This window comes from Meleagris gallopavo, chromosome 5 (assembly GCF_905368555.1).
Source record: "Meleagris gallopavo chromosome 5, MGAL_WU_HG_1.1, whole genome shotgun sequence".
NCBI lineage: Eukaryota > Metazoa > Chordata > Aves > Galliformes > Phasianidae > Meleagris > Meleagris gallopavo.
The window spans coordinates 52,542,745-52,563,863 of NC_139408.1; the positions used below are offsets into that span (position 1 = coordinate 52,542,745).

The 21,119-nt window shown below is 40.2% G+C and overlaps 2 protein-coding genes across 4 annotated transcripts in view; both read right to left on the minus strand.

Annotated features, from left to right (window-relative positions):
* BRF1 (BRF1 general transcription factor IIIB subunit) overlaps positions 1-21,119 on the minus strand; it is a 162,905-nt gene that overhangs the window by 94,667 nt on the left and 47,119 nt on the right. For all 3 annotated transcript variants that reach the window (XM_010712005.3, XM_085225776.1, XM_085225775.1), the window contains exon 4: positions 2,974-3,005. In XM_010712005.3, coding sequence (XP_010710307.2) covers positions 2,974-3,005 — 32 coding nt within the window. The remainder of the gene's footprint in view (positions 1-2,973; positions 3,006-21,119) is intronic.
* The window catches only part of MTHFD1 (methylenetetrahydrofolate dehydrogenase, cyclohydrolase and formyltetrahydrofolate synthetase 1), a 247,698-nt gene that overhangs the window by 45,322 nt on the left and 181,257 nt on the right, over positions 1-21,119 (minus strand). The window lies entirely within an intron of this gene.

A 21,119-nucleotide genomic window follows, 5' to 3' on the forward strand; every position in this document is an offset into this window, starting at 1 on the left:
TTACAGGAGGCTAAAAAAAAAAAGAAAGTGGAGTCTCCAAGGATTGGAAAGGCAGCATTCAAACATGAGCCGAATAGTTCTCCAGGTGAATGGAATGAATGCTCTGAAACAGATGAGCAAACCCAAATTGTTCAAAGTTGGGCCAAGGCTAGACAAGCTTCTCAGCTCTCCTCAGCAAGCAAGTCCTGTCACTTCAATTGCAATAACAAAAAAGCAAACAAAGGGCCTGATTATAGACCGCTCTGAAGGCTGTATTTGCAAGTAAAATGCAATATCTGAAAATATAAACAAGCACTTTCCTGTCAGAGACTGGTGACTGATCATCCATCCAACGCAATCAACATGCAGCATGTCTTTCTGCTCTGCAAAAGGGAGCATGTAGAGCTGCTCTGCACATTTTCAGTTCGTTTTAGCAAGTGCTTTTAAGTCTAAGTGTACCAGAGGCACGCTGAATCTGACACTTTCAATGGGAGGTTTCCAACACATAGGACGTATTTCATCTAGAGATAAAATGGAAAGCAAAATACAAAAAGCTGGCCTTTCCAATGAAAAAAAGGGGGCATTTTATTTCATTCTGACAGCAATTTTGAAGTTCCTGAAGTTGTTATGAAACGGAATAGTTCTCCAGTAGAATAAGCCAAACTCCCCCATCTCAGTCATCAGTACAGGAGAAAAACTGAAAGGGCTTTTTAAACAGACTCTCACTTTCAGCTACCCAACTTGCTTATGTTGGAAGCCACCGGCTACCAGTTGTGAGGTCTCAGCTCTCCCAGCAGATAGTGAAGGTCACAGATGCAGAACAGCACATCAAATGTTGTGCCCAGCTGCAAAGTGGTAAGAGAAAGCAGCGGATGCAATTTTTTTTCCACAGGTTTTCACTTAAGCTTTTTGCTGATAGATTTGCTTTGTTTTGCTACTAGATGAAGCAGTGCACAAAAGGTAGTCGTCCTTCCTCCCATCACCACTGAAACACATCAAAATCTATCTCAAGGTTTTCTGCACTTACTCGTAGCCTCCAGAAGGATGCTTTGTTAATTTTTCTTCAAAAGAAACGTTGGCAGGAGGACTAGATGATTTCTGAAGGTGCCTTCCAACCAAACTATTCTATTCTAAAAAAATCACACAATTAATAACCCCGTAGATCAGTTCACCTCCTGCAGCAGAGCTGTATTGAGTAGAATGCTAAACAGAAAAAAGTCAAACTTGGCTGTTAGCATCTGCACAAGAGCTCAAGAAGGTCTGGTACTCATTTCTCAGACTTATTTTTCCTGATACAAATTTGCTACCTTCCTTATTTCACCAGAAAAAAAAAAAAAAAAAAAAAGGTTACGTGGACTAGCAGAACAAATGTTGTGCAGGTAACTCCAAACACATTAAATATTTTGGAAAGACAGCAATATCACTTCTACTAACAGCCTTCCCTTTTCTTTAATGATGTTCACATCCCAACTTCACAATAGCAGAGCTGTCCTTGAATGAAAAATTCAATCCAAGGTAATAGTATCATCCAATAAACCAAATGCTTTTACTTTTCATACCATCTGGAAGCAAAGACTGATCTAAAGCACAATGCAGGGAAGTTTTTCTGTCTGGGCAGTAAATGTTTTGTCACTAATTTTAGAGGAAAACAAAGCATCAAAAACTAAGAATCACCTACGGAGCTTTTATTGTAGGTAATTTTATTTTAAGCATGTATATACTGTTGACTTAAAATAGAAAATGGGAGGTGGTTGGTTTCTTTTTACTTTTTTTGGTGTTGTTAAATAAAACAAACTGGGATTGACAGGAGAAATCTGGAGGAAGTCTGAAAAGCTCATTTCTGGTTTCTTCAGCACAGCTTTCTGGCTAACTACAGTTAACAAGGACATTTAAGATTTCTGTTAGCTCAGATTCATCTTTAAGGAACTAGAAATTGGAGGCTATCAGAAATCCGCACACAGTTAAATACGTAAATAAAGTTCATGACAGTGAAACACTGCATCTTCTTCTCCTTTCCAGGGCTATTTCCATACCACTGATCTATTTCTGGCTCTCTCATCTCTTCAGCTACCCCCCTTTAACCTTTTGGATCATACGTGCCCCATCTCAACACCTTTCCAGGTTAGAACGTACAGAAGGGACAAAACCAAATCATTCAATCTTTGTCCCTGCCAACAGGGCATCTTTTTCTTTTCCCAGATTCAATGCCTCTTCTTCACATTTGATAGATATTCTCCATATTACTGCAATCATCCTATTTCATAGCAACCACTATGTAAAATCACTTGTGTTTAATAGGAAATAAACTCCCCAATCTACATATGCAGTATTTACTTATAAGCAATCAAAATAATTCAATAAGAGCTTGCAAAAAAAAAAAAAAAAAAACTTAGTAATTTTAAGAATTAAAGATTCATTTGATTATTGTAATTCCAGTAGATTGCTTTAAGCAATAAATAGTCTTCAGAGGGATGCCATTTACCAAGACAGCTGGGAGGACAAAAATAGATGTAACTAACCTACTCACATTGTATGTAAAACAGTTCGAACGTGGAGAATGCGAGTAAGGCAGTGTATGTCAGCAGAGCTTTCTATTTCCACACAAAGAGCAAATACATACTTTGTTCAAAATACGGTCCATAAAACACGTCCCTGGCATACATTAATCCATTTACACCATATTACCTATAAAGAGTTTTGTCTTCTACTATTGTTATGTAAAAATGTGTAACAACTGACCTTGTGCCACTGCAGTGACTCTGAATCCTGAAGAAAGCATCAGACTAACTCTTGATATATTACTTGCAATGTTAAAAGCAAAAGATATTTGATATTTAATTTCACCGAGCAATTACTGAGTTACAAACCCAGTGATTTTCCAATTCAGAAATCTTATGGAGAAATTAAAGCATCACAAATAGCCCACGCTGACAGCACTTTGCTTGAAAGTAACCTTTATCAAGAGAATTTTCCCACAGAAAATAGATACAATACCTGAAGAAGATCACTGAGGTCCAGTAACATGTCTGTGAAGAAGTCAAGGAATATAAACGCTTGCTGAATGCGACTGTTTCTAGATTTCATTAGCAAGACAAAAAAAAAATGAAGGAACAAGCCCAAATTAAACTGCAGCAGAACACAAATACAGGTGAGGTACTGGGATGCAACACTTCTGCACCCCAGAAACTCCTGCCAGCACTTGCTGCTGCAGTCACTGCACAAGCTGCTGATGTAAAGTGATGGTCTGAAAGAAAAAGACACCTTGTGCAATGTACAACTACTTACCATATCTTGCAGCCTAGGGAGAGAACTGTAACAACAAATAACAACATTGTAAAGAGGTAAGTAAAGTGTGAAAATATTTTAAGAATGTAAAACATCAACTCGTTTCCTATGCTAGCTTTCAAGTTCAGGACTTTCTCCTGAGGTTCAACATAGCCCAGTGCAAGGTCTTGCACTTGGGTCGCAGCAACCCCTACTAGCAATACAAGATGGGGGATGGCAAGCTGGACAGGAGCCAGCAATGTGTCCTCACAACCCAGAAAGCCAAACGTATCCTGGGCTGCATCAAAAGAAGCGCGGTCAGCAGGTCAGGGAGAGAGGTGATCCTGTACCTCTGCTCTGAGCTGGTGAGACCTCGTCTGGAGAACTACATCCAAATGTGGAGTCCTCAGTGCAGGAAAGATGTGATCCTGTTGGAGCGCATCCAGAGGAGGGCCACAAAAATGCTCCAAGGGATGGAAGAGCTCCTCTACAGGACAGACTGACAGAGCTGGCGCTGTTCAGCACGAAGAAGAGAAGGCTCTGAGGCAACCTGAGAGCGGCCTGTCAGTATCTGAAAGAAGGCTGTAGGAAAGGAGGAAACAGACTCCTGTCTGTTGTAATAGGACACGAGGCAATCATTTCAAACTAAGAGGGAGATTTAGACTGGATATAAGGAAAAAGTTGTTTTTTTTTTTTTTAGTAGTTTGTTTTTTTTACAATAAGGGTTGTTGAGGCATTGGCACAGGTTACCCAGAGCGGTGGGTTCCCTGTCCTTGGAGGCATTCAAGGTCAGGCTGGATGGGGCTCTGAGCACCTGATGGAGCTGTGGGTGTCCCTGTTTATTGCAGGGGGGTTGGATCACATGACTTTTAAAGGACCTTTCCAACTCAAACGATTCTATGATTGTACTTTCAATTTCATCATTACCCAGTACTCAACTACGGGATCAAGTCACCAACCACTGCTCCTTATGGGCACACCTGGGACTTACAATAGTTCAAAGGAGCCAAAACTACCTTAAGTTTCCATCAGATTTTACTGAAAGCAAGCATGTTTTTAAACATGTTGTCTTCAATCCTAAAAAGAAGGCCAAACAAACATTAAGCTTAAAGTGCAAAGGTGGCTCTCTCGCTGAGACCAAAGTACTGCTCACGTGCTCCAGCTATCAGCCAGCCAGGGCTGCCTCACCTGTCATAAAGGAATTCCGGATTTACCATTAAAAGCAGCATCAAAATACACCTAAGGAGGGAGGCAGGCAAAGAAAACACGTAGGCAGAAATTTTCTATGGAGCAACGCGTTAAGAAATTCAGTATTAAGAAACACTGTGACATCAGTATAGTTTGGTACACCACAGTAATGCAAGTATCAGTAATGCAAGTGTGTGATGTTTTTAGGGTATGCCATTGTATAAGTTTCTCCTAAATATTATCAGCAGTGGAAGAAAAATCATTCAGATAATGTAATCACTCTATACATAAACATTTGTTCACTAAGGAGTTTTATCCTTGAGCATTTCTATCCTTAGTTTGCATTTTAAATTATATGAATTTAGTACTCCAAATTTACTACAAAATTCAATACATTATGTTAATATTATTTGGTGAAAGTGAATTTTAGCATTAAAAGAAAAATCACAGAATAGTTGGATATTTAATTAGATGAAATCTCAGTCTTTGAAAAAATCCCAGATCTATTATAGAAAAAAAATATGTAAGGCATTAAAGTAATCTTTAACACAGTAAGAAAATTGCTAACACAAACAGTCTGTAAAGGAAAAATATAGCTTTGAAATTTACACAAAGTATAAATGAATTAAATGTGACTTTCTGGCCAAAATAGCGAGAAAGTGGAAAATGGAAGGAGTTTAGTAATGAAACTGCCAAGAAACCACAGCTCTTGACAGCTCCTCAAACAGATCTAAAAAGAAATCACAACAGCAATTTTACGCTTGAGAAATATTCTAGATCTAAAAGTGTTCCTACTGCATTACTGACTTGAAGTGTCCAGTTACCATTTGCCCATCACTGAGATACCATAAGATACTGAGATACTTCCACCACTGGGAGAACTAAAATTATCACTTGTACTTGACAGATTTGGTCACAATTTAGGGATATGAAAAAAAATAAATAGGAGGAGGGAAAAAAAAAAAAAAAAAAGCAGCTGATGGGTTCTTGCAATGCTGAAGCGAGTGGTCGCAGAAGCTGCCTACTGCACTTGAGACTGAATCACTGCCAAAGGGTAATGCACACCATAGGGGAGCCAGAAAGCCACTTTTCTAGCCAAGGTATTTCAGTGAAGAGTTGTGAAATCTGTACAATAATTTATTCTTCACCCTCATCAAACTGCAACTGTTGGAAGAACCAAACTTGATACTGCAAGTGCTCAGTTTTTATGACTGTAAGAAAAATAAACCTACCCTCTAATCTAAGTTAGGAGAAACAGAGAAGGTGCACACAATTGTAGGGACACAAGATGAAAGCTAAGAAGTTGGGAAATTCACTTGCAGGATTCAGGCAACAATTCAGAGCCCCACTATAGATGCTTCAGCATACAGTTGCTTTGCTTCACAGATAAGTTACTTCAAGTGTCCACTAAAATGGTAAGCAAAGGTCACAGTAAAAATGTGGCATTTCTGGATTTCATTTAACGTAGCCTCCAGCAAACTCTCTCAATGATTAGATGTGTAGCTGCTACAGCAAAACAAAAGCAAAGGGGAAATTTGAGTCATGCAGTAGCAATGGGTTGGCCTTTACTGTGAATATTGTGAGCACAATTATCAGCAGGAAGTAGTTGTAAAAACAGGCAGTTGTTTTGAAACTCCTTTTCAGAGCTGGAACAGTTCAGGAGAACATACAACAACAGCTGAAAACTGCAGATAATACTTAATATGTGCTCAAAATTTACACAATCCTAAGATAAATGTTTTCTTTGAAGCAGAAAGAAAACAACGATAATTTTACATACAGAGACTGCTAGCACATATAAAAGTTCTCCAAGAGATAGAAAGCTACTGATATTGTAGATAGATACATGCAAAATAACAGAACATAAACACAAGGGCTCTTGGGTTGTAAATGTGCCCAACTTAAAAAGAAAGAAAAGAAGAAAACTTCAACCAGTTTCAGCTGCTTTTTTTTTGTTGTTGTTTTTTTGGTGCTTATTTTTTAGCTGACTTCACCAAGGTATGCAAGCTCATCAGCCACCTCTGGCAACTTTCAAACCAAACGAGATGAGTCTAAAGGCTTAACTTCAAAAGATTTAATTCAAGGGAATCCTTTGACCAACGTGATGCAAGAGGTCAGGCTGAGCGGTCAGAGCACTCCCCTTCTGCCTTTATAATCTGGTAATCTGTGGATAATGTGAGCACACAATGAATCACTGTAATAATGATCTTATTCTCAGTAAGAAAGGAAACAAAAGTTCATGATGAAATGAATACTACCAGAAACCTAAAACCCAAAATACCAAAACAAGCATGCATTTGTCTTTTAGACAGGCCTACATTTTATGTATTCCAGCAATTCTAACATACTTATACGGATAAAAAACCCCTTAGGTTTCAGGTATCGTTAATCAGGAAGCAAAAATGCCACTTGACCAAGTTTATACAGAGATGCAGGAATACGTAGGAGATTGAGTTGTTACCCCTCCTAAAAGTGTCTTGGTCTTAATGTGTGACACAACCTACAACAATCAGGAAGCCCACAATTTCATGGCTTTTTACTGTGCCTATTTGAGTGTGTCAAAGTGCAATATGTAGGGTCATATCTGGAAGATATAGGTATACACAAGCAGACGGAGAAGATGGAGAGACTGCTATGAGTTGGTGAGGTCCTTTTGTTTGTTTGTTTCGGTTTTTTGGGGGGGGAAGAGTGCATTCATTCTATTTTTGAAGTATTGTTAAGTTACCCTTCAAGTTTGTACTTACTGCTTACAAGCTTACTACATTATCAGCGATGCCACAGAAAGATTAATGTCAAGGAATAGTGACTGCAAGCCACTCAGAAGAACTGTGATGTCTGCAAGAGCTGTGCTGTCCAATAGTGAAGCTTCACTCCTTTCAGCTGAAGCTAAAACACTTTCTGCTTCTAACAAAAACTCCTAACAGATTCCAAAGGTACGTAGGATAGTTAAACCTGAATTCCTTCTCTGTACTCAGTAGGACTGATTAAGCTGGCTGCAAACAAACAAAAAAAAGCAAAGCTTAATAAGAAAGATATCTGACAAGCAAACAACAAGCAATTCTAAATATAAAAATATATTTTTCTCAAACTTTAAATGAAACTTAACATTTGCAATTTCAATGTTATGTTTTGTATGAGCTCCATAAGAGATTGAGAACTTCCCAGAAGCACCTACGATAACAAACACATGGAGATAAGATAAAAGGGCTGGAGAACAGCAAAGAGGAGTGATACCAGGGTGAAAAATTAGTGACTGCCTTTGCCTGGCCCTGAACCCAGTTCTCCATCTTTCAATCCTATATCCTTGCCCTTCTGTATTTTCATACTGCAAGTGATTGCTAATTGTGACTTATCACAACGAAATCTCTGCTGCTTTACAAACTTCCACTGTTTTAATTAGCAATTAATTAAAACTGACTGACAGCACTAATTGTTTTCTAAAAACATTTCTCTTCCCAACTACACTGAACTAACAGGATTAGAAAATAATAACCCAAACCAATTCTTTTGTAGAAAACTCATTTCTCATAACTCCCAAGATTTGCCTTGAGGCTGAAATCCTATGGAGGCAGTTTCTGAAGTTTCTTAACTTTGCAAAGAACAAGTTTGCATAGCACTTGTATATACACGTAAAGACAGCACGTAAATCAAACTGGAAAGTACAAAAGCCGTTTTCATTAAAAAAAAAAAAAAGAAAAGCTATCTTATGTGAAGACAAATGCATCAGAAAAAACCTTGCATATTGGTCTGTGGTTTGGGTTTATGTGGGTTTTTTTGTTTGTTTTGTTCTTCTTTGCACATAACTGCATGTTTGTATTGCATAAAACCAGTACTTTAAACTCCATAATTGTTAAGGACAAAAAGCACTGCTGGATCACTTCCCCAGATCAACCAGCATGTTATCACCATAGTTCCCTTTCAGAATGTAGAACACCTCTACATTCATAGTTACAACAAAGTCAGTGGTGGTAGTCCAGCACTGTACAGCCACCTACATCAGCAGATGTATTAAAAAGGAGACAGACAGACAGACATTTCAGTCTGCATCCAGCCTGCCTGATCTTGCGACTTCAACTACAAGGGTGACAAGAGCAGCCTTCTGGCTCACCCAGGGGCTGAGCCAGCCTCTGACACCAGCTGTCTCTCTCTTACTCTACATACCTGGCAACTAAGGACAAAATCTAGTGCTGAATTCAGCACAAGATCGACAGGATGAACCCTTGCCTGCAAGCTACATTAAGCTTCTAATTCCCCAACACATGTATAACTCAGCTGTCACAAAATTAATGCTGTTACTTTTACTAATAATTTTCTTCAGAGTCATTGCCATTTACAGTAACATTTCCAAAAGCAATCTAGGCTAGCTGAATATTCAGTCAGTGTTCAGCTCTTTTGAAAATGCTGCCCTTAGAGAATACAGTCTTCAAAGAGTTCAGGCCAGGCTGCAGCCAAAGAGTTACTGACTCCAAGTAAACAACCTGCTTTGTGTGATACTACGGAGTATTTACAAAGTCACATGTAAATTTACAGCTCAGTGCAATGCAACCAAAAAGGAAAAACAGAACAAAATAAATACTTCTTGTCCAAAAAAGCTTGCTGCCTCGTTTATTCAGGATGCTATGCAAGGATTACATGAACGACGCCACCAAAAGATAACCTGGTTAGTATGCTTGGGGAAAATTAAAGCATAGAAAGAAAATGTAAATATTAAGTTTTTAGAGACTTGAGTTTATCTCCAACCTGGATGATGTGACCATGTATAAACAACAGCTGGCTACATTCAGACAACAAAAGGTCTCTGGGCAAGAAAGGAAGACCCTCTCCCCTTGAAGAGTAAATTGAACAGCACTGGTGAGGCAAAACAAGGGAGGTTGCTAGGAGAAGCAAGTTTTAAGGAAGAACTTAAAAGAAGAGTGGGGCTGGCAGACAAGAATAGGAGAGAGGCACCAGGAAAGGAGCAAAGCTCAGGCTGCAAGAAAAAAAGAAACTGTAAATAGTAGAAATGACTGCAGAAAACATTGTGTGCCTGAAAGGAGTTCAAACACGTAAGTGAGGGTTAAGCTGTATAGTCCAAAAACCTGCACAGCATGGCCAGTTAGTAACAGAGAGGACATAAAAAAGCAGCTGGGAAAGAGGACAATAGTAACAACTTAAATAGGAGTTCAGTTTTTTAGTTCTTTCTTTTCCCTGCGTATAAAGTCTACAGTGTTTATGACTTGTACCAGGACATCTCACAAAACAGAAGAGGTGCAGATTTGGAAGAATTACTCTCAGCTAACAACGGGGAATTCTACGCAGCACGTGTCAGCCAGGTTTGCAGCTGGAGAGAGCACTGAATGAAACCAGGAGCAGTGAAAAATCACACCCAGCCAAGCAGAGGCAAAGGAAAACCAGCTATGAGCTTCACACTCTGCTTCTCAGGAAGCTCCAAATGGAAGCGTTAGGGAAGATTTAGGAAATGGAAGATGTTAAGGCTATGGTTTGCTTCCTGGCAATTTGCACCAGCGTGAACAAAGCATAATCTTAGCCTGGCTCCATTGCAACCTATAGCCATCACTTTCCCTGTACTGCTATCTGTGCAGTGATGTGGCAAACCTGCCTAAGGAACCACCTGAAATAAATATTTTTCCTTTTTCTTTTTTGGCCTGTTTTCAACTGGATTAACTCCCCAGCTCACACGTAACTGCACAAACACCTGGGCTGATAGAAGGCAGGGGACAGACTGGGGGAGGAACAAGCAGGCAAGGGCAAAGCAAGATGATTTCTTTCTGAAGCCGTGCCAGCTCGCACTGGCTTAAAGCATTCATCTCAAACACAGCCTGAGACAATCTCTGTCATCCATCCCACCTTCTCAAATTTCTCTTTAAAGTAACACTGTTTGCAGAGTTCTCCAGGGCTAGCTCCAAACACAAGGACCCACCTTATCTGAAAGAGAAACTTTAAAACAAATAAGGAGCGAGAGCCTGCAGAATAGCTGATTAACAGTAAACCAGTCTTAGAAAACTGATAACACCTCCCCTGTTTTAAGCACACATGTGATTCCTGCTCAGAAGTTAACACAGCATTGCTCTGGTTTACACTCGGTCAACACCCAGATGTACCTTTAGAGTAGAACCGCCCTGCTCTGTTAAACCAGAACCAATCCAAATTTTGTAGAAACAGAATGGTTTACATTCTCCGTGCTAGAAGGCAAACATTACACCTTTGCTTTCATGCCAATACGGAGCCCAATGCACTGGCATTATCTCTGAATTTTGGTGGGATGGGAGAGTGGCACGAGAGCTCCCACAAAATCTCAAACGCTGCTCCCCTGCCAGTATCAATGAACGTGATTTCTCTATGCATACATGTTATCCAATCTCTCCAATCTCTTACATGTAAAACAGAGCTACTCAGCAGGAAATTCCTGACGCTTTATTTAAACAACAACAAAAAAAAAACAGCACAGCAGCAAAAAGAAATGAACGGTATCCTTGCCATCCTGAGACTGCTGACTTCCTAACGCCCTTCAATGGAAAATCCAACAGTTGGCTGCTTTAAGCTTCAGCTTCCCATTTTAAAAGATCTTTCAGAAAATCGTATCAATGTATGTCATGTAACACAAAAAGAATATAAAGTTCTGTTGCAAGCCCTTCTGCACCACAAGCAGGTAGGAACATGCCTGTAGAAGCCTTTTCATTACTTGATCTGGATACTCGCCACAGCGCACTGAAGGGAGCTCCTGGATTCACAACACAGAGAAGCGTTGTCCATTTCTGCCAGCAGCTCATTCCAGCTGACAGCAAAGCCCACCTCAGGCACTGAGCTCACTCTGCACTCCTGTGGACATCTGTGTTCTGAACTCTGCTGGAAAATCACCATCACAACTGTGACCAGCCCTCCGACAGGGCACGGCCTGAGCAACACTCAGAACCATGTAGGTTGGAAAAGACCTGTAAGATCAACCATCATCGCAGAGGCTCAGTAGAAATTTTTGTCGTCTTCACTCTTCAGTTTCCTGCTCCTCAGCATTATTCTTCACTATTAAAAACATGGAGTTTTTTCTTCACACGCTATTTAATACGTATTTGGTTAGGTTGCTACATACACCTTGCTGCTCCTTGCTCTTTAGAAAGGAGAGGAGAGCAGAGCCAAAGCTGTGGCTGTCTTCCACAAATGCTACCTAACTGTTCATTACTTCTCAAAGCAAGTCTGATTACAGGCATTACTGTAACTCACAGCAACTTCCTCAATTACTTATCCATCTTTGCTACACATCTTAAACACAGCACGGAGCTGAAAACGAGGTGTTTAGCACCAGTTCATCAGCAGGCTTAGAAGTCAGCACATGTCCCTTTTCCACTGGCCAAACTCCTCCAATCAGCCTGGTTCAGTGAAAGGAACAGAAAACATGGAGCTGAACTGAAGCACTGCATCAATGGGTTGAGAAAGCCTCAACCCACGCCTTCACTTAGGGAAATGTCTGCATGAAACAGGAAGAAAAATTCTACAGGAGAGTGTTTACTGCAGCAGAAGCCTACGTAAGTCACACCACCACACAGGAGTACTCAGTTTACTGTTCTACTAAGAACTTCTACATAGTTGCCATATTGTTCAGAAGGTATCATCAGTTCCTGCAAGCCCAACTGCATACAGCTCAAGAAAAAAAAGAACCCTAATAGCTTTCCCTAACTTAAAATTGTTATTTGATATTTTTAAAGTACCTTTCAGGGCTAGAGACAAGTGATATATCATGCTTTGAAATGGATACAATTCTCAACACGACACATTCCCCTTCAAGGACATAAAACACCAGATTTTAAATTTAAAACAAATTTATGTCTTGAAAAGTTGCCTCTAGAAGAAGATTAAATTTGGTCCTTCTGCAAGAACAACACTGCAGATGGAAGGAGGAGCTCACATTGCAGGGAAGAAAGGCAACGCATCTAAGATTTTAAGGTAGCTAACTTTTCAGAGAGTTCAATTACTAGAATAAATCCTCACCGTGATCAGGTGAAATCAGCCAGGGAAAAGAATCATTGGCACCTGATATGCTTTCTGTTTTATCCACCTGAAGGGGTGGGAAATGAAAATTTCTCATTTGGAAGCAGTTTTCCCCAGGAAAAGGAAAGGCAGCCCAGAGGAACATTGGGCAGCAGATCAGGAACGCTGCATTTCTGTTCCTAGTTTTGTCACTGTACTGAAAAACCATTTTATCTTTCTGTATCATGTTATAATAAGCAAACAAATAGTTCTCCCTTCTGTGGTAAAATGCTCTGAACTCTCCTGATTCTCTTACTAATACAATGATCATTTTGACTCCGCAGTTTCCAACTCTCTACAAAGGGACAACTATCTGACAACTATACTTTTGGTATAAACTCCCACGAGTTAATTTTATGGTAACTTTTTCAGACCATCTCGCTGCCTCTGACGAGCCCAAGCTATGGGTTGATCTAACTAGCAGGTTTGTGATTTACAAATCAAGACAGTTACTTGCCCACCTGTCCCAAACATGTAAAAAGGGCTTAAGAGCTAAGTTACATTCTGAGTTCCTGATGATGAAAATAGATGCAGTGCATATCAGATACTCCACCCCCCTTCAAGTATGCCAGTCCTAATTTCCACAGACCCATTATCCTAAACGCATAGCTAAGAAGCTCTCACAATAAACTGAAGGAAGAAATGTAAAGTTAAGATTTAATTCAGCTTTGCCCCAATTTGCTCTAAACTCACTTATATACACACACACCATTTTTCAGTGTTTAGATAAAGCAAGTGTCAATTGCTTGTTAATAGGTTACTCATCTTTATGAGGAGATCCTTGAGGATCAAAACGAAAGCACTTTACTGGGGTGGGGTATGGGATGGGGAGAGCAGGGAGGAAGTGGCCAGAATACACATACTGAAAACTCAAACCTTCAGTAAGCAACCTGCTGCAGTTCTCCTCACATCACAGGCACTGCAATTCTGCTTACATTACCATCAAAATTCGCTTCACTTTAGCAGGAACTCCCAAAGCATTTCAAAACAACGTTGCACAGTGAACACACTGGAGTTAACTTGCTTGCGAATGGCATTTCACACATTTTTAGAAGTTAACCTTCATTAAATGGTTTTAAACAAGATGGAAAAAGAGGAATATTTTCTTCAAGTGTCATTTTAAACTTTTATCCCTGTATTATCTTCTGAACGCTGTAGCAATGGAAAGTACTTATCTCACGTCTCCCTTACAGCACAGAGACTGCTCTTTCATTATCAGTTTTTAAGAAGCTGTAAACTTATCTCAGCTGCTGGAATTCTTCACCAGGATAAAAAAAAAAGAAATCAGTAATGATGTACATATCATCTGCCTCTGGGAAAATAAAAGCTGCCAGTGATATGCTGGGAAAGATCTCCTTAGACTCCTTTCATACAGACTTGCAGCATTTTTATTGTAACCATGCAGTGTAATTTCAAATAACACTCTACAGCAAGCTCCTAAAATACATCTCCACTCTGAACAACAATTGAGAATGCTATTGTGGGTCCCGTGTCTACAGCTGCTTGCTTATTATGTCATATTTGCAGAGCTTTCAAGAAAAAAAAAAGATAGCATTTCCTCCCCCCACTACTCAGACTTACAAATTCAGTCTAGACTTTCGATAACAAGCTCAGTATAACAGCTGAACTTGCTCTCCCTCACAATTTTAACTGCACAAATACAGTTGGAAAGGTATATTTTGGGGTCTTCATGATATCACACCAGAGGATAATACACAGGACAGGACTCCTACACTCCAGGAGGCAGAGCATGGCTGCGTGTGCTTTGGATGCACAGAGGACAGACACTGCACCACTGCTCTTACTGAGCAATGCACCGCACTTCGCTTCTGTGCCTTCACCTCTCCAACCAGAAGATGAAGACTGTAATACTGACCTCCTCCACAGAGCACTGTAAATTCTACCTTTCAGCCAGGAGGGAGCAAACTGGAATTACAGCCTTGCTGTTAGAGCTGTCTATCTATTAGGTCACTATAACCATATTTAATAAATACAGTAAGTAAAAACAAAACAAAGAAGAAAAACACAGGTAGGAATGATCTGAGAAAAAGCTGAACCAGGTATACACCCTCTCAGCTAAAAGTCTGCCAGTCTAACCAAACTGTTGCGACACGAGGATAGACAGATGGATTACAAGGTAAGCATAGGTCTAGAAGCACTGCCAGCTCTAAGGGCTGGATTATAGCATAAAGCCCAACTCGCAGACACAACAGGCATCCCTCAGGGCACTGTCTTCATTCACACTGAGCTACCAAAGCAGAAGGCACCACAGGCAGGTCTGTAGCTGACACTGAGCCAGACACTGAGCAGTCCGTCCACCAAAAGGCAAGGCTGCGCTCAGAGGGGCCTCAGCAAGCTGGAGAACGGAGTGGGCAAGAATTGCATCTGTCTTTACATTTAAAAAGTCCTCTGCTTAAGACAAAATAACCCCTTGCTGCAGTACAGGCTGGGACTGATTGGCTACAGAACAGCTTGCAGAAAAGGAACTAGAGGTCCCCACAGACAAGCTGAGCAGGAGTCAGCAGCATGCTCCTGCATCAAGAAAGGCTAAGCACATACTGAGCTGTATCAGCAGAAACTCTGCCAGTAGTTAGGGAGAGTGATTATTTCCCTTTATTCAGTAATTATGAGGCAGCATCTGGAGAGCTGCATTCAGGTCTAGGTCCTTAAGAGAGACAGACATCAATACCCTGGAGTACCTACAGTGACCAAGACGGTCGCAGAGCTGCAGCTCTGTATGTATGACAGGAGGGTGAGAGCTCAGCTTGTGCAGCCTAGAGAATGCTTTTGGCAAGGAGATCTAACACTGTCTTAACCACCTATGATGATGCACAAAGAAGGCGCCAGATTCTTCTTGGACATGCACAGTGACAGAACAAAAGGCAAATGATGCAAGGAATGCAAGGAAAAAGAAAAGGTTTACCATGACGTTCAAAAAGAGTAGGACTGTGATTAGAGGTAACAAAAGCTCTACTTGAGTAAGGCTTCAGCAATCTACTGATGACATGAGTGGAGAACTGAATTGAAAAGGCTCCCTCCAATCTAAATTATTCTGATTCTACATGGGACACAGGCTTCTAGATTGTCTCTGTATTTTGCCAGCTTCAAATACACTGCCTATGTAAACATTCCCCTGCATGCATATCCCACCTTCCCTGTGTCTGCATGCTAGAAAGCTGGCAGAAAATTCTCTCTTCTCTTCCCTTCCATACTACAACCCTCTGAATGTTTTGGTAAAAGGGATTCTTGCAATGAACAATTTTTATTTTTTTTTAAGTTACTTTTTGTGCAGTTTTTTTTTTTTTTTTTTTTTTTTTGACACTGCCCTCTGGTCCTTGATATTGCTCCTCAAGCAGCACTCACAGCTCCTGCTCATGCTCCCATCTTCTCCAGTTGCAGCAGCAAGAAAAGTGACTCTTTTACAGCTCCACAGGGAGGGCTGCCAACAGTCTCAGCAAAAAACAAGGACTGGAGCACTCTCTTGTTTCATTACTGAATGACTATGAGAAACAGCTGAGACAATGAAGTCATTGGTTCAAGGACTGAGGAATGAACATAGTAGCAACCAATACTTGAGTTTCTCTGCCACATTAAGAGCCCAGTGTCTGACTGAAAGAACGCAAAAACTAATAAATACTATACTGAAAGTTTACAAAAATATTTTTCAGCTGAAGAAGTGTTATCTGAATAAGTGCTGAACATAATTATTGGCAATGAACGGGGTACTCCAGATGTGATAAGAATGCAGTGATTTGGGAGTCCCTAAGAAACAACAGCACAGATGCAGCCCATCTGTTGCATTCCCTAGAAGGCTGATCCTTTTAGGACCAGAAATTTTCATACAGAAAATTCAACTTAGACTCTGCAGAAGTTATTGGCACTCACATGGGAAACCGAAACCTTCAACTGCAGATACACACAGAATAGAATGTTCTCTGATTCCAGGTACCAACTGAGACACTTCAGCTGAAAACTCCAGATGTTTCTTTACAATAAGACTTCTTCAGTAATAACTTACAATTATTTTTACATTTTTTTCCCCCGGTTTCCTGAAGAAGGATGGTCCATCAGTAATTCCTATGGAAAATGGAAAGAAGAAATATTCTCAGTGTAGACCGTTCAGTTCTTTTGCCCCAGAGGAAAAGTCACAGAAAGAAAAAAAAAAAAAAGGCTTTTACAGCCTAACAACCTTTGGAGCTGAATAGGCAGAACTTCATTACTCTGAGGCTACAGCTTCATTAGGGAGAGAAACAAAAAGTGTGCTGCTAACACATGCTAGCTAGAAGGGGACAAAGTCCTTGCAAGACAAGGACGCAGTGCTACTTTCTCACAGAGCAGCAAGTTCAGGTAACCTCTCACATTTTCTGCAGCCTAACCTGAATCACCAGCTCTTTGTTTATCCTACAGTCGTGCCACACATTACGTTACCTGAAATGACAATAAGAACTCTGTTTCCCCGTGGAAACTCTAAGACTAAAAGGCTCTCTGAGTACAATAAAAAGTTAAAAGGACCAATTAGACCGGGGAAAAAAATAAATCATAGAAACACACAAACCACCAAAAAGCTACAGAACCGATAAGGAGAGAAAATCCCCCAACACAAAGACAGAGGCAATGTTAGGAGTTCAGAATTTTCATGTCATAGACTTACGCATTTCAGTTAGGAAACATCATGTTGCTGAATGAGCATTTTTACTGCGTAATTTTCTCATCACATTAGAAAGACTACAGAATTTGTGAAATAAGTTAGATGTGATTCTTTGCCAGGCTTTGTTGTTGTTTTTTCCCCAACCTATGTAGCTAAGAGATCTTTCTCTTCTTTCAAAACTTGCTTTCCATCATTAGCAGTTCACGTGCAGTAGCATACACACATTTACAGTTCCTCCCTGCTTACCAATACAAAAGGAATCCTAAGAGAACTGATTTCTACTTCGTGTCTAAGCACAGGACTTTATACTTGGCACACAAGCTGTTCCACCACTGAAGAAATAGTTATACATCTCCATTTAAAAATACCGATTAGCAAATCTCATAGCACTTTACCAACACATGCAGTCAAAACATTATTGAGACTACTGCATTTCTCCTAAGTGGAAGGATGTTGAAAACATAAATGATTCACTTACAGCTGATCTAAAGAAAAGAGCTCTGCAATTTATGTTTTATTGTCAAATGTTTAAAGGATCAAATCTAAATAAAATACACAATACACAAACTTCAAAGCACACATTATCTTCAACATCTTATTTCCAATTAGCAAGTCAAAATAAAGAAGGCGTGGGGAACATTTGGCTTCAAAAGCAGAGCTCTGGAAGAAATCATGATTTTGGTTGTTTCAAGTCTCATTTAAAACTCCTGTTTTCCTCAAACTGCTGAAACTGGATAATATGGGAAAATGATTCTCTCTCTCTCTCAAAGGAGGGAAAACGGCAGACACACCACCACGTGATTGAGCATTATACATCAGTCATGCTTACAACAACGCTGAGCCAATCCGCCAGTTCAACTTAAAAAGACCTTTCCTTTTGCCTTTGAGGAAGGATATGGACAACATGGACTGGCCATAAAGGCAGGCTAACAGTGAGGAGGTAAGAAAAGGCTCAGCTCAAAATTTCACTCGCATATTACACAATGCTAATATACACATATGCTAAAATACAATCAAAGATTGTACAATTTCTGTATAGCAAGACTACATCATGCAAACAAAATCCTGGTGGCAAACATCTGAAGAAATAAGAAGACAGCTCTTAAAAAGCATTCTTACTACTTTTTAAAAGGCTTATACTTTATTCAGATGTAAGAAATTCTCAAGACTATTACCAAGAAACAAGGAAAGGCCAGTATGAAAATGACTTGTTTTTCCAAAACAAATGTGCAAGGTGATATTGCTTCTCTGATACACCTTCACTTTATTCTTAAACATCAAAAAACATAAAGAAAACCACGTAAGACTTAAGAGTGTGATGGAAGTGGGCACGGTTTTAGAAGACCTCAGCTGAAGTAGTATTTGCAGATGGCAAACACAGAAGTGCTTATTGGTCTCAATTCAGTGGGTTTTATTTACTCTATTTGGCATTACCAATCTTAATTAAACTATTTAAGAATATGAAATTGTCTTCTAAGGCATCATTCTTACTGCATTAAAATGCAAATATAGAATCTTCAAAATGATTTGAATGGAAGAGAGCGTTTAATTTTCTAAATGACTTCTGAAGTATTAAAATGCAGAAATCATTAGCAATGGCTACAACCAGGAATATATTTTTCAGTGAGTGCAACAAAAGCATCAACAGTGATTGACTGGCTTTCCTGCCAGGGTTAATTTGAACAAAGAGTCAGGTAACTTTTATTTTTCTTTCAAAGGAGGAGAGGGTGGGGGCACACAGAATGAACAGAAGCATCTCCCCCACAGGCCACCCCACAAGCAGCATATCCTCTGACAAAAGCAAGAATGTGCTATACAATGACCAGCCATACCACGCTGCTTTTTATTTAGCTGCTGTTTGCAACTTATAAGCTCCCACCAGGTTCAAAACATTACTCAGTTATAATGCTGCTTTTGCTGACATAAGCACCAAAATTCAGATGCAGAGAGAAACTTCTGAATTAAGCAGAGCCAACCTAATCATTTCCTCTTTTAAACAGCCTTTAAGATGATTGTTAAATATTTATTTCACAACCACACAAGGATAACTGAAGGTCAAAGACATCAGAGGTGCAATTCCGTTCCTTATCATCCCTTCTTTGTATTTGTTTCACTTGCAGGAGGCCTTTCTGCCATCACATTTCCCTCCCCTCATTCATCACCCCGTCTATCGCAGGCCTCCATTTACCTCCTCAGATCCTGTCTCTGCTGCTGTTTCAATGCCTCACCCCCAATCCATGCTGCTGGTAATTTAGGGCTGCCCCTCATATTTTCACCTCGTTGCTGTCACTGCCTTCACAGCTTCCCTGTGTTCCACCTTCTCTTTCTTTCCTCATTTCATCTCTATCACAGGAACGTCTCACCAACTCAAAAACTCCAAACTGGAACTCAATTAGTAGGGCTGCAGAACATGCAATGAATTTCAACAGTCCGTTACTGCATACATTAAAAAAATCTGGTACAGATTCTTCTGCTGCAAGTATTTCTGTTACACAGGGCCCGACACGGTGAGAGCACGGGGCTGCCAAACAATGAGCATTTGTTCTACCTGCCCATAACGCGATTCAAACCCACAGCAACAAAGGCTTCGGTGGATCTAATCCAGAAATTTACAGAATAATGCTTGTTCCTTCCAAAGAGGGACCGCAACGGTAGATTTTGCCCCAGCACAGGCAGGTGTGACAGGCAAAGGCCTCCAAAATTAAACCACTCCAAGGTGCAAAAGCTCTACTGTAATTAAAAGCCGTGCTTCCCAGCAGTCACATCCATCAACGTTATTTTGAGAAAGAACTGCTCAGAGAGAGACATGAAACACTTTGTTCTAAAGCAAAAGTATTAGTAATTCTGCAGTCAGATTTCAGAAAAGGATTATTTTGACCTTTACTGTTCAAAATTTTACTTGAATGGGGAAAACAGAAAAGGCAAAGCTATGAAAAACCACCCAATCTGTAATCTTTATGGGCCATCTTGTGACCCTGCCCCCTCCCCAATCTTTGCAGAGGCTTTGTTTAAAGCTGCATTACAGAACAGTTGACAATCTGAGCCACCTGCTGGGTGCCAGAACCCAGAGGGAAAAAAGTTGGTCACTAACACACAGAAGCGGTGAGAATTTCGACATTGAATTTGATGGGGCAGAATCAGGTCTCCTCCATGCCAGCACCAGAGGTCAAATACTTCTCTATCCCAAATTAGTAACAAGTTAATAAAAAAGCAGATTTTCAGAGTGTGCAGTTCTTAAACAAAAGATTAGCCTCAACACACACAGACAGGCAAAATTACAGTCCTCCTGCTTCTTTTGGATGATATATTTAGAAATCCTATTAGCTGGAGAGATCAACATTCTTATCTGAATTTCCAGGATGCTGTAACATGCAAAATTAGAGCAGCTCTCTTAAGTGGGTCAATTATCACTACTGCACTTACAGCAGCTTTTCCCCTCCCTCCCTGCAGCATCCATAACGGGCATTTAGCACAAGAATTTAAACGGCAAGATGTTGGCTTGACACACTCCACAACGTGAAGTTTCCCTTCTACATGATTTTCAAAATCCTACAGTAACAAAGAAAATCATCCAAGTACAGAATCTCTGCATTAAAATTATGGTCTACCCCTGGAAAGCTACCATGACTTTCAGAGACTGGGCACTCTGCACAATAATTCCATTCAGCAGCTGCACTCAGTATTTTCCTGCCACATCTGAGTCATGCACAAGTGAGGTTTTTGGCTTTTTTTCCCCCAAGGGACAAGAGAAGAACCTGAGGGCACTATGCCCCTGGGGCTGAGCCGTTTTGCCAGTCCAAAAGGCTTCAGGTCATTTTCTTCTTAAGAGGGAATTCCCATTAAAAGACACTGCAAGAAATCAGATTCAAGTGGAACAACTTAAGTGTTACATGCAAGCACCCATTTTCATTCTAGATACTACAAAGACATCCATGGGGACTGACAGGTATGGCACAAGACATAAGGGAATCATGGGATTTTCTGTTAAGCTCTACACATCATTTTATGAATTCAGATT